The sequence below is a fragment of the Mercenaria mercenaria genome, chromosome 2 (genome assembly GCF_021730395.1).
Source record: "Mercenaria mercenaria strain notata chromosome 2, MADL_Memer_1, whole genome shotgun sequence".
NCBI lineage: Eukaryota > Metazoa > Mollusca > Bivalvia > Venerida > Veneridae > Mercenaria > Mercenaria mercenaria.
Genome location: NC_069362.1, coordinates 91740364 through 91755462, shown reverse-complemented (window position 1 = coordinate 91755462; position 15099 = coordinate 91740364). Strand labels below are relative to the sequence as shown.

The window sequence follows — 15099 nt, the reverse complement described above, 5'->3', positions numbered from 1 at the left end:
CCCGACTGTATGACAAGGATTTCAATAGTTGAAAGCACTTGAAGAATAACTATTACCAGTACTCTGGACCTGAATTTTATAAGATCTACCTACATCTCGATTTATTGGTTCTTCCACCAGTAACGTAATATATCCAGATCCATCCCAGCCAACAGTTATTCCATATTTCACCATTGTATTATAATCTTTTGGTGTTGAGCCATTTAAAAAAATATTGCTCGCACCTCCAATTGGCACACGGATCATTTGCAGCTTCTCATCTTGGGGTTTAAAATCTGTAAATAAATATTAAACAAGGAGCTAGTTCAATAAACGCTTCATGCCACCGGTGGCATCCTTGTCGATACAAAGCAACCTAAGTCCAAAAAGAGGTCAAGTTCAAGGTCAAGGTCAAACTGAAGTCAGTGATGTCTGAAGATGAGGAATGGTCACAGGCTACATCTGCATTAGTATCAACAGGGTGCATGTACCACGTGACTTTTTCGCTAATCTGGGGTGCCAAAAACATGGCGAATTCCTCGATAAAGGTAACATTTTCTTAAATATCTTTTCACCAACTTGTTCAAATAAAAAGAAACATAGATGAGTGCCGTCTCATATGAAAATCCAACACTCGGCTGCAAGTTTTTTGTTTCAAAGTCCGCTCTTTTTCTCTAAAAGTGCAACCGCGCATCTGAAGTGAACAAATTTGAGGATGTTAAGACTGGGGACATTTCGCAAATTCTATAGATAAACCCTTTAAAAGGCCATAAAAGACTACTTTGCGACATGGATATTTGTACGAGTGTTGTCTTGACGTATACACTTCAAGAAATTACAAATTAAGAGCCTTCAATAGCTTCCGAGTCCAGATTTATCAAATTGCTAAGCAGGGGTCCGTTTTTCTTGATGCTAAGACGGGGGCGTGATTAAAAGATATGTTATTGGAAGTCTTGTATTTCATTAACCTGCTTCATTTAAGTTTTTTTTCCATGTTTATACTGCTTACTTTAAGAAAAATCTAGCTATATGTCTGGTAAATTTCAAATTGTTATGACAAGTGAAAGCTTTTCGCCGACTGTAAACTGTAAAATTTTACCTAAAGTGAACTACTTAGTACTTAATTTGACTGATTTAATTGAAAATGCATCAACTTTCACTTTATGTACTACATTTCTAACGCGATTAAAGTGTCATGTCCAGATAATTTTATAGTAACCATGTAAAGAATACTGTTAAGTTTTTGAAAAAGCATCAGTTTATATTGAATTCTGTTTCAGCCGCGTTAACTTTATTTTTTTAGGCTGAATAAAATACATTTGCGCAACTGACATTAGCGATAGTAAGTTGTCAAAAGAAATCGAAATGTAGATGTTATTTCCAGATATCTTATTTTAAGACATTTTGTTCAGAATGTCCTTTTTGGTTTAAAAATATGAATTATTATTATCATTGTAGTACTAAAGCGCATTTACATTTCAGACATTTGTGTGCCAGGAATGCGGAAGGGCTTATAATTCCAAAAAAAACCACGAAAGAGGCCAGAGAAATCTTGGACCTTACATGTATAACTGCGGCGAGCGGTCTTTTCCGGCGAGACTAATAACATTATTATATTACGATCTCACATTGGCATATTTTAAGCATTGCCCATTTTGTCCATCTCTCCTTACTTCTAGAAATTGGTTTGACTATAATTTGGATTACTTTACATTTTTCACAGCTGATACTGCCGTGGTTTGCAGGAGACCGTTTGGTCCTGTGTTTCAATGACCCTTAGTATGATCTGGTGCCCAACTTCTCAATCAAAGTAAATTTGAAAATCATTTCGAATTTCAAAATATGGTCATTTATGATTTACTTTTGGTCGGAAAGGTAGCGCTTTTCCCCTTTATTTTATTTTTTTTTATTAATTATTGTTCTTCATTAATTTCAACTGAAGTGCATTTAGTATATTAATAAATGGGTTCAAAAGGAAATTTTGTGACAAAAATGCATTTAAGCAAAATTCTTGTTGATAAGAGTTCTTTTATTTTGAATGTGAAATGTTAGTTTGTTGCTAGGCACCTTTTTGTTTCGATGATATTGTTGGTAAAAATATATGTTTTTTTTATATCGAATAGCCTACACAGCCCACAGAATATCATTTTACTGAGCCTGTAAATGTCTCAAGTCGTTTGAACGAAGAATCGGTCTGCGATGTATACGCTTGAAACCGATTCTCATCTTTTTTGTAGATCGAAAGGGACTGAAATTGGCTTTAATTCTTTTTCAGTGCTATTAGCTTTGCAACAACTTACTAAGAAACTAGATAGTGTCAACGTTTTTGCATGCATTCATAAATGATTTTACCTTCAACTTATTAGTCTTTATTAGTCCCCTACTGGTTGAAAACCAGTTTCGGGGACTATAGGAATGCACTTTTCCGTCATTCCGTCATTCCGTCCGTCCGCAATTTCGTGTCCGGTCCATAACTCTGTCATCCATGAAGGGATTTTAATATTACTTGGCACAAATGTTCCCCATGATGAGACGACGTGTCATGCGCAAAACTCGGACCCCTAGCTCAAAGGTCAAGGTCACAATTGGAGGTCAAAGGTCAACAGGGCTTTTTTCCTGTCCGGTCCACAACTCTCCCATCCTTGAAGGGATTTTAGTATTACTTGGCACAAATGTTCCCCATGATGAGATGATGTGTCATGCGCAAATCCCGGACCCCTAGCTCAAAGGTCAAGGTCACAATTGGAGGTCAAAGGTCAACAGGGCTTTTTTCCTGTCGGTCCATAACTCTCCCATCCATGAAGAGATTTTAATATTACTTGGCACAAATGTTCCCCATGAGGAGACGACGTGTCATGCGCAAAACCTGGACCCCTAGCTTAAAGGTCAAGGTCACAATTGGAGGTCAAAGGTCAACAAGGCTTTTTTCCTGTCCGGTCCATAACTCTCCCATCTATGAAGGGATTTTAATATTACTTGGCACAAATGTACCTCATAATAAGACGATGTGTCATGCACAACTTTCAGACCCCTAGCTCAAAGATCAAGGTCACACTTAGCAGTCAAATGTTAACATAGCATGAACAGGGTCTGTTTCGTGTCCGGTCCATAACTCTGACATTCATTAAGGGATTTTAATATCACTTAGCACAAGTGTTCCCCATGATGAGACGACGTGTCATGCGCAAATCCCGGACCCCTAGCTCAAAGGTCAAGGTCACAATTGGGGGTCAAAGGTCAACAGAGTTTTTTTCCTGTCCTGTCCATAACTCTGCCATCCATGAAGGGATTTTAATATTACTTGGCACTAATGTTTCCCATGATGAGACGACACCCAGTACCCTAGCTTAAAGGTCAAGGTCACACTTTGAGATCAAAGGTCAAGAGGATTTTTTTCCTGTCCGGTCTATAACTTTGTCATGCAAAGCAGGATTTAGATATCAGTTGGCACAAATATTCCCCTGGATGAGACAACATGTCATGCGCAAGAACCAGGTCCCTAGGTCTAAGGTCAAGGTCATATTTAGAGGTCAAAGGTCAAATTCAAGAATGACTTTGTATGGAACATTTCTTCTTCATGCATGGAGGGATTTTGATGTAACTTGGACCAAATGTTCACCACCATGAGGCACCCTTGTTTTTAGAATTACGTCCCTTTGTTGTTACTATAAATAGATTTTAATGTAACTTTTTTATTACTGGCGGTAGAGAAAAATCGAGACCACTTTTCTGTGGTACAGCATGCATGTTACATCCAATTTTTAGGTGTATTTTGACCTGTCTCTACCTGGTAAAGAGTTTCTTGTGGACTTATATTATTTTTATTTTTTTTTTTTTTTTTTTTAAAGATTAATTTCCCTTTGTTGTTACTATAAATAACTTACATGATAACATTTTTATAATCAGCCAAAAAAATTCAATATGAAAACAACTGTGGGTTTTTATATATGCACATTTTAATCCAAGTGTGTTGTTATAACATATTGTATATGTAGTACAATATTGTTTATACATCATTGACAGATATCAGTTCATTATGTTATACTGCAGTAGAGAAAATTAGGTGCCTTCCAGTAGGGGACTTTGTATTGCATGGCAATACTTCATTCACTTGTTCATTTTATGAAATTTAATGCCAGTTTTATTGTGGTCAGTTTATCGAACCATCGTTCCTGGGAAGAACCGGCACCATATTCAAATCTTCTTAAAGACAATGTCCACTTTCTTTCATAAGAGACATGGTTGGTTTCGGGCTTCGAATCGCAGTCGTCTGTGAGAGAGATCTTAGAACATGACCTCTTTATAGTATGATTAAGTATCAAAATGATCACTGCGTCTATTAAACTTGCAATGTGTTTTATGATAAATATTGGCTCTGAATTATGTTTTCTTCTGTGGTAATTCAATGGTTTAAAAAAATTCTTTAAACTTTAACCTTCGAACATTTACTATGATTTCACAACACATGTGAAGAAATTACCAGCACATACTCTGATAATTCAATACATGTATCTAAATAACATTATTAAGACTTTGAAAGTATGATAATTTATTTCATTTCAAACTGCAGTTTAGATATATATTCCAATAAAAGCCGTAAAAATAGCACACAAGATCTAAAAAGACAAATTTTGAGATTAACATTGCTGTGCAGATTATAACCCATTTTCAGAAGCAAAGCAAAAGCAAGAACGGTTCACATTCTTAATAATTAGAGACCTGTTTCAGCTAGAGTTATCGAAAGTTAAACCAAAGAAACCAATTAACTTAAACAATGAAGACAAAACGAATGCGATAAAAAACAGACTTTTCCAAAGCCGACTTGGAAATGTAGTAATATTGTTAAGAAGCGTCAACTTGACACATAGGGTGTCACCCAGGTATTGAAGTACTTCCGGTCGTTATAGCCTAGGAAGCAGTTCTTTGAAATTTGAAGTTCCCAATTTGAAGCCATCTCTACTTTGACTTGTTAAACATTTTGTGTCATTTCTGATGTCTTTAACAGTTGTTTTGTTTGTGTGTTTTTTTTCAGGACTACATTTCTGTGCGGAGAGCTATTCCAGACTGGCAGCCATGACAGATGTGGGTTGGAAATCATAAAGAGTGACTGAGTACTTTGATATGTAGCAAAGAAGTTCATTGTTGATGACAGTGTTTCTTTATGATTTATTGAATACGATCAGAAATACAGAGCTCTCAATGCTGTAAACTTTTTGTTGTGAAATTCGCCGCTGAATCCATTTCCAAAAGTGTTTGTTTTACTATACAACAAAGAAGGAGAAATTGTACCGGGCCGACACCACAGAGTGAAAGTTGGTGCATTTTTCATTAAATCAGTCAAATTAAGCATTTCACTTTAGGTAAAATATGCAGTTTAAAGTCGGTAGAAAGCTTTCATTTGTCATGACTATTTTAACATACATATAATGGGATTATTCTATAATGAGCAGTATCAACATGGAAAAACTTTAACTGAAAATGAAATACCAAAGACTTCCATTACCAAATCGTTGAATCAATCCCCCGTCTTAGCATTAACAAAACCGGACCCCTACTTACCAATTTCATAAATCTGTCCCCGGAAGCTATGTAAGGCTCTTATTTTGTAATTTCTTAAGGTGTATATGTCGCGAGAATATTCATACAAATATATGTGTCGCAAAGTAGTCTTTTTCGGTCTTTTAAAAGGTTAATTTATTGAATTTACGAAAATGTCCCCCATCTTAACATCATCAACTTTGTTCACTTCAGTTGCGCGGTTGCACTTTAAGAGAAAACTAACGGACTTTGAAACAAAAAACTTGTAGCCGAGTGTTGGATTTTTATGTAAGATGGCACTCATCCATGTTTCCCTTTATTTGAACAAGTTGGTTAAAAGCTATTTAAGAAAATGTCACCTTTATCGAGGAATCCGCCATGTTTTTGGCACCCCAGATTAGCGAAAAAGTCACGTGGTACATGCACCCTGATCAAGTCATTCTAGTTAGGGGTATTGATGCTACACGAAATGGTCCCATTTGGTTAACCTTGTATGGATGTACGAATGGACGGACGGACAGGACAATCACTATATGCCTCCCGCATCAGTAGATGCCGGGGGCATAAAAATCAAGTATTGATTTTTGTATTTACATTAACAGAGTGATGACTTGTTTGTACCATTAAAATACACATGAGCCGCGCCTTGAGAATACCAACATAGTGGCTTTGCAACCAGCATGGATCCAGACCAGCCTGCGCATCCGCGCAGTCTGGTCAGGATTCATGCTGTTCGCTTTCAAAGCATGTTGCAATTAGAGAAACTGTTAGTGAACAGCATGGATCCTGACCAGACTGCGCGGTAGCGCAGGCTGGTCTAGATCCATGCTGGTCACAAAGCCACTATGTTAGTTTTCTCATGGCACGGCTCACATGTAATAGTCATCAGAAACAGAGACAAAACATCACTGGCTTCTTGTGACTTTTCATAAGTCTAGAACATACCCTACTAAATTTCTAAATTTGACTGCTCCATCATTCAATTTGGGCAGTACCACCTATGATTCAAAAGGGAATTCACTGAAAATTTACTGACAAGTATTTATCAGCTAGTAATCTAACAGCTTGCAAACAGAACAGAACCATCAAATCTGCAGACAAGATCACAGAGAACTTTGACATTATAACATAATCTATGTTCTGACCTAGCTAAGTAAGACTCTCAGAGAGTCTTTGTAATTAATCTATATTGCTGAAACTTTGCACAGCATGATTGAAGTATATGCAATATTCCTGTCCAGTATCGTTAAAATTTGTACACATTCACAATGTATATACTGGTATGTAGGGCAAAGTAATTTTAATTTTATTTTGTTGGGTTTGTCGTACCGACACAATTATAGGTCATATGGCAACTTTCCAGCTTTGATGGTGGAGGAAGACCCCAGGTGGCCCTTTGTGCATTATTTCATCACGAGCGGGCACCTGGGTAGAACCACCAACCTTCCGTAAGCCAGCTGGATGGCTTCCTCACATGAAAAATTCAACACCCCAAGTGAGGCTCGAACCCACATCGATGAGGGGCAAGTAATTTGAAGTCATCGACCTCAACCACTCGGCCACGGAGGCACTCGATAATAGAGTACCTCCTTTTGAAGAGTATTCATTCCTACCATAAACCTACTTTGACTGAAAATTTTCCTGGGGGTGTAGGTTCAAGATCCACTTTTTCCTTATTTTCCTTTTTTTCTAGTAAGTATTTTCTCTTTTCAAGACTTATAATTGATTTATTGTACAAAAGTGGAATTTTTTCATTTGGTAAGCAATTTCTTGCTGTTCAAAGTGAATTTACATCTGAAACAGATGGGGATAGAGTTAGACATCTTTAAAAACACTGAGTAACATGTGGTAAAAGTTTTCTATTTCGCCTTTTAATACTCTTTTAGTTACATGCTGTGGAAGATGTAGGAAGGTTTTACTTCTGCCCCAAGGTTACTGTGAGCAGAATTTAGAACAGCCCCACAGGACTCGACCTTAATATCTCAATGTTAAGAGTTATAATTCTGTCTCATTAAATCTGTTTACTTGAGGTACCTTTAGAAAACAAGATATTGACAGTTTTATTTTGTGTTTAATGACTGTTTACCAATAGTTTGCTTTTCTTTTACCAAAATTGATGGTATACTAGTGATAAATTCTCTGCAAACGTTTCGGACAGTTGCCATCACTTTTGAAATTTGTCTCTACTTGAGCTTGAGGAAATACCATGAATTATACAAAATTTATAAAATACATCATGGTGAAAGTTGTTTAACAAGAGCTGTCACAGGAGACAGCATGCTCGATTATTCCGATGCTGGATAGTGAAAATGGGCACATCTGAGGAAACTGAAGCTATCAGTGGAATATTTAATGACTCCAATTGGACACTAGCTTATGTTTGTGTCAAAAGAATGAAAGAGATTATAAAAGTTAATGTTATCAAAACATTAAATAAGCATAATTCTAAGCAAAAAGGGGCATAAATCATGAAATATTGGTGCAAGAGTAATGCACCTTGTGTCATATGCTGTTTGTGATGATGTGTACCAACTACTTTTAGTTTAATTCAAATCCATTCAGTAATAAATTTACTGAGATAGAGAGAAACTGCACCAAAACATTAACATGAAAGTCCAAGTAAAAAGGGCGATAATTCATGAAATATTGGCACAGCAGTTGTGGCCCTTGTGTCATATTATGTGAGTGATTATTGAAAAAAACTATTTAAAGTTTGAATACAATCCATTTAGTAATTAACACAGATAAGGTTAAGGTGCACCAGAACTTTAACCTGAAATTCTAAGTAAAAAGGGGGCATAATTCATGGAAAATTGGTTCCAGTTATGCACCTTGTGTCATATGATGTGGGTGATGATGTGAAACAACTATTTTAAATTTGAATCAAATCCATTTAGTAATAACTGAGATAGAGCAAAAATTGCACCAAAACTTTAACCTGAAATTCTAAGCAAAAAGGGGGCATAATTCATGTAAAATTGGTTCCAGAGTTATGCACCTTGTGTCATATGATGTGGGTGATGATGTGAAACAACTATTTTAAGTTTGAATCAAATCCATTCAGTAATAACTGAGATAGAGCAAAAAATGCACCAAAACTTTGACCTGAAATTCTAAGTAAAAAGGGGGCATAATTCATGGAAAATTGGTTCCAGTTATGCACCTTGTGTCATATGATGTGGGTGATGATGTGAAACAAATATTTTAAAATTTGAATCAAATCCATTTAGTAATAACTGAGATAGAGCAAAAATTGCACCAAAACTTTAACCTGAAATTCTAAGTAAAAAGGGGGCATAATTCATGTAAAATTGGTTCCAGAGTTATGCACCTTGTGTCATATGATGTGGGTGATGATGTGAAACAACTATTTTAAGTTTGACTCAAATCCATTTGGAAATAACTGAGATAGAGTGAAAGTGCACCAAAACTTTAACTTAAAATTCTAAGTAACAAGAGCACCGCCTTGCGGGTGCTGACGCTCATCTGATTTTTTTTTGTATAATAGAAATATTGTCCTACCCATGATTTTCTAAGTCTAAAAAGGGCTATCACTCTTGCAAAAAGCAGGATAGAGTTATGTTTCTTGATGTACAGTGTCCACTTATGATGGTGAAAAACTGTTGCAAGTTTTAAAGCAATAGCTTTGACAGTTTATGAGAAAAGCTGACTTAAACATAATATTCAACCAAGAAAATGATTTTTCTAAGTCCAAAAGGGGCAATAATTATTGCAAAAAGTAGGATGGAGTTATGTTGTTTGCTGTACAGGGTCAGCTTATGATGGTGAACAAGTGTTGAAAGTTTTAAAGCAATAGCTTTGATAGTTTAAGAGAAAAAGTTGGCCTAAACATAAAACTTAACCAAGAAATCTGATATTTTCTAAGTCCAAAAGGGGCCATAAATCTTGCAAAAAGCAGGATGGAGTTATGTTTCTTGCTGTACAGGGTCAGCTTATGATGGTGAACAAGTGTTGCAAGTTTTAAAGGAATAGCTTTGATAGTTTAGGATAAAAGCTGACCTAAACATAAAACTTAACCAAGAAAACTGATTTTCTAAGTCCAAAAGGGGCAATAATTCTTGCAAAAAGCAAGATGGAGTTATGTTTCTTGATGTACAGGGTCAGCTTATGATGGTGAACAAGAATTCCAAGTTTCAAAACAATAGCTTTGATAGTTTAGGAGAAAAGTTGACCTAAACATAAAACTTAACCAAGAAATCTGATATTTTCTAAGTACAAAAGGGGCCATAAATCTTGCAAAAAGCAAGATGGAGTTATGTTTCTTGCTACACAGGGTCAGCTTATGATGGTGAACAAGTATTCCAAGTTTCAAAGCAATAGCTTTGATAGTTTAGGAGAAAAGCTGACCTAAACATAAAACTTAACCAGGCAACGCCGACGCCGACGCCGACAACCGCTCAAGTGATGACAATAACTCATCATTTTTTTTCAAAAAATCAGATGAGCTAAAAAGGGGATATAATTCATGAAATATTGGTACAAGATTTATGGCCCTTGTGCCATTTGTTTTGAGTGATAATGAGGAGTAAACAAATCCATCAAGTTATTACAGAGATAAAGAGAAAGTACATCAAAACTTTAACCAAAGTTCGGACTCGGAAGGACGCCGACGCCGGGTCGAGTAGGATACTTCGCATAGTTGAGCTAAAAATTGCAACACAGTGTGAAACATGGTCAACTTTAAGAATACATTAGGCAAATGCCATTTTTTTAAACATAACTATTAGGGGTCCAAAACCTTAAAATTCCAAAGTCTAAATTTCAGACGTTAAACGTTAATGATCAAAGGACATGTTATTATGATCTACAATTATTTTACCTGTTTCCTCAATGTCTACTCTAAGCTTTCCTGATTGAATAGGCGTTCCATCTGCAAAGTCGTATATCTCACCTAAAAAGTAAAATCAAAACATATGTAAATAGGCTTACATATAACATCACAGGAACCTGGATTAGGCAAAATGTAAGTAAAAATGACTGTACATGTCCTTGGAGATATGTTCTGGATTAAATGCCTATGTGTAGTAACTACAGACCTTATATTGGATTAAATGCATATGTCTGGTCACTAAAGACTAGGCAGTGTAAATATCAGTTTATTTAGCAATTCAATCAACTACACATGTTTACAGATTACTCTGAACCTCCACACTGCAAAGTGCCTATTAACTCCCTTGACATTTAACTAAGCCTGCAGGATTAGTCTGGGGGCTCGTCTGGGATTTGAACCCGAGACCTCTCGCAACCAAAGCGAGAATCATACCCCTATGGTTAAACGCATATTTCTGGTCACTTTAAAATATGCAGTGGTTTAAATGGAGATTTTTGGTCAATATAAAATATGCAGTGCATTAAATGCATACATTTAATGAGCATATATTTAATGACATACGAAGAAACCTTTATGGATATTAAATTAATCAGAAGGTACAACCTACTTCCCTACATCAGATGACTTTTAAGTTAAGCTGAATCTGTCAAACATGAAATCCAGTGCAAACTATTATGAAATTGTTTCCACAACTGACTTTGTAAAAATAATTCATCATTTTAGCAAAGGAATAAGGCACCTGTATCATTGAGACTGACAATTTCAGTAGATTGCTCAAAATTTTGTCAACAATCACATCATGAATTATATACTTACAATTCATCAATGCCATAATAAATCAGAATATCAAATCTGTTCCATATCCAGACTTTTAATTTGCCATTATGATTTTATGATAATTACTAGTAGTAAAACAATTAAAGAGTGCCTAAATGTCACAATATACGCGTCACAGAAAATTTCTTTACACTAGCACCTGTATTTGCAAATTTTGTGGATGTTTAGTAATCATTGTAACTCTTTTGTGTTTCTAAGTCTACAAAAAAAACTCCTTACCAGGTAGAGATACCTTAAAATACACCTAAAATTTGAAAACATCTATGTTGTACCACAGGAAAGTGGTCTTAGTCAATTATAAAAATGTTACAATATAAGCTATTTATAGTAACAACAAGGGAAGTAATTCTAAAGAAGGGACCTGCACATGACACTCTGTCTCATGATGATGTGCAATTGTGCCGAGTTACATCAAAATCCCTCCATGCATGGAGAAGAAATGCTCCGGACAAAACATTCTTGTATCTGACCTTTGGCTTTAAGTCTGACCTTGACCTTAGACCTAGGGACCTGGATCTTGTGCATGATACTCCATCTTGTGGTTGTGAACATTTGTGCCAAGTTATATCAAAATCCCTCTATGCATAAGGAGATATGCTCCTGAAAAAGTCTGTGGATGTTGCCTGCCAGCCCTCCAGGGGCGTTCCCATATTACGTCCCATTTTTCAAATGGGCATATAAAAATACAAGATAAAAAGAGTTGAAAATTAACTTTACAGTAGCAAGAACTCAGCAGCTGTGTACATCTGACTCGAAAGGTAAAGTCATACATGTCTGTATAAAAGTTTAAATCTAAATCTTGCATTAAAAAGGATGAGATGAATTGTCTGCATCACAATATGTGCCGCACCATGAGAAAACCCAACATAGTGCATTTGCCACAAGCATGGACCTGAACCAGCCTGTACTTCCACGCAGTCTGGTCAGGATCCATGCTGTTCGCTTTTAAAGCCTGTTGCAATTAGAGAAACCGGATGCGCAGGCCTGTCTGGATCCATGCCGATCACAAATTTTTGTACTCTGTTGGTTTTCTCATGGTGCGGCTCAACTGTATTTGCCATTTTAATGTAAGTTACCATTAAAGTATATTTGCCATTTAAAACAATAGCTGTAAGATGAAAATGGAAAATACATTTAACTTACATGGTAGGTTTGCCGGAGATGGGGTTTGTGCAAATGCATGATCCAAGAAAGTAAGTATTGTCCACAGAAGGCACACCAAAAATGATTTGGCGAGGACTGCCATTATTTAGCTGTGTTGAGGCCTTCTTGCCCCAGTGACTGAAACAGAAGTTAAGACAAAGTCAGCAAATTTTATATTCTACTAAATGTCAACATGCTGAAATTCTTGGTACCAACTTTTATTTGAACCTTTTACATCCTTACCATGCTAAATTTCTATAATGAACTGATCAATCATTCAATCTGGACAGTACCATTCACTGTTAAAAGGGGTGCTTACCAAAATTACCCTGACTGAAGAGCTAACAGTACAGATCATGATCAGACTGTGATCGTGTCCAGCATGGTAAGGGTTAAAAAAAAACTTTCATAATATCTTAGGTTGGGGTTCAGAGTAATTTTGGGTGAAAAGAGAAACTGAAAGAGTAAACTTTTTTCTTTTTGTGGGTGGTGAAAGTGGGAACAGAAATGGAGACGGTTGGAAGTAAGTACCACACAAAAACTCCAAATGTTCAACTTCCCATGCTGTACAACATTCCTATACGGTTTCACGACTCCCACGCAAACACTTTTTGAAGTATGTTGGACACAAACTATTAGGCTCTTCATTCATATTTTTGACTATGTCAATGGCTATAACTCTGGTCTCGCAGACTGAAATACCAAACTCAAAACCCAATGTTGAAGTATTAACTTCACATGCTGAATCATAGTATTAGTCAAATTCTGTATGTGATATATGTGACACAAACTTCCATGCCATTTATGCATATCTTTACTAAGTCAAGAGCTGTAACTTAGTCTGGCAGAGTGAAATTCTAAAAAATCCTTGGTACTTAACCATATTCTGAATAACATTTCTATAAAGTTTCATGGCTCTATGTCAGATACTAGTTGAGATACAACTATTATGCGGCAATTTGCACTACATTAAAAATAAATCAAGTCCAGTGTAGTTTATCTGTTTTAATTTAATAAAGTTTCAATATTTTAACACAACAGAAATTTATCTGGTTCACCAGAAATGTGTTGGAACACCAAACACAAATTTAAACGCTTAAGTCCATGCAGAACACCACAAATAAAAATAGTGTAGTTAATCTTTATGAAGGAACACCTTCTACTTTGTCATCTAAGAGTAAAGTGCAAGAATATGCTATTTTAAATTAAGAAACATCATGTTAAAATATATGAAGGATTCTCATTGGTTATGTGAAGTGACATCTGACATATTTACACATATGGCTTGAGTAATTACTTAGTTATCATGTAACACAATATTTGGCAGGTACTTAATGATTAAACAGAAGAACAGGAAAAACAACACAAAGCATTTTTACAAGTTGACAGCTTGGCTTCCTGGCTTAACAATCTTTTTGAGACTTTGAGAGTCACCTTAACATAATCTGACACTTAAGTAATTTCCTATAGTAAAAGAAAATGAAAATTTCCAATGACTGAAATAAACATAAGAATTTACAAAACTAATTATTAAATCAACTCTAACTTTAAAAGACAAACAGTTTGATACTAAACATGTCAGTATTCTATAAATATAAATATTATTTTAAATTTTATAAAAAATGCATTGTATAAAAAAAATGACAAATATTTGCTTCATAATAACTTCCCCCTGCTTCTTTTACTTTGGTCCCCAAAGTCAAATAAAATATTGAATATGAAATATAATTATGTATCAGTTCCAGTCACTAATTTTTTTTTCAAAATTCTATTAGTTCCAAAGTCACAACCCATAAGGGCCTGAAGGAGCTATGTAGAAAGGTCTAATGAATTCTTCTTTTGAGGTACATGCAACAGTGAAGTGGTCCTCTTGGTCACAGAGCTTGCATGTTATTCCAATGGAAGGACACTCATTCTGGGTGTGACTTACGTTACCAGTGCATCGTGTGCAGGCATACAGGAAGATGGAATTTCCTTTACTTTTATCTGTTTTATTTAATTTTATGATTTCATCTGCCAGGCTTTTTATTTCTCTTTCACAAGCCCAAACTATTTTCTCTAGTCCTTTAATTTTATCACACTGATTTTCTGCGATGGTTTCAAGGTGATTGTTTTGTATGTTTAACATGGCAACAACACGTTTTGAAGTATTGATGGTTTCTTCCAGCACTGAGCATTGATCTGTGATTTTAGAATGTTCAGTTAGTAAGGTGTCTTTACTTAGTTCCATTTCTTTCATCTGATCGCGTAATTTTGTGATGAGTTCAGACTGGATTTTAGACTTGTGAGTCAGATATTTGTTCTCATCCTCTAGAGACCTAATCATTTGGTTTTTGGATACATTTTCCTGTTGAATCGTCAACACAACTGATTTGACATCTTCTGCTTTAGCTGAGATATTCTCCAAATGGAATCTTGCTAATGAATTGAAACACTGTTTTTGTAGTTCTAAATCCTCCATTTGGTAGAAAGGAAGGTTTTCAGCATCCTTTCTGTTCAGGAATGCTGTCATTCTGGCAGTGTCCCTTAATTTCTTTTGTTTCTGAACAAGTGATGGTGACCTATAGTGCACACTGGTGTGATACAGTTGTTGTGATTGCTGAAGTATCCTGTAGTTCTGATTGATAGGAGATAAGTAGATCCAGTTTCCATGTTTATGAGTTCTTCTGGTAAATCCAAACATATTTCCTTGCAGTTTCATTTCAAGTTGACTTTAAAGTTCAGTAAAATATTTTCTTGTAGATGTGGGG

The 15099-nt window shown here is 35.7% G+C and overlaps 1 protein-coding gene across 1 annotated transcript in view; it reads right to left on the bottom strand.

The window, feature by feature from the left end:
* LOC123562369 (uncharacterized) overlaps window positions 1-15099 on the bottom strand; it is a 221535-nt gene that overhangs the window by 196472 nt on the left and 9964 nt on the right. Inside the window, exons 2-4 of the mRNA XM_053537208.1 lie at window positions 12350-12487; window positions 10358-10429; window positions 94-275 (exon numbers count right to left, since the gene is read on the bottom strand). Coding sequence (XP_053393183.1) covers window positions 94-275; window positions 10358-10429; window positions 12350-12452 — 357 coding nt within the window. The 5' untranslated portion in view covers window positions 12453-12487. The remainder of the gene's footprint in view (window positions 1-93; window positions 276-10357; window positions 10430-12349; window positions 12488-15099) is intronic.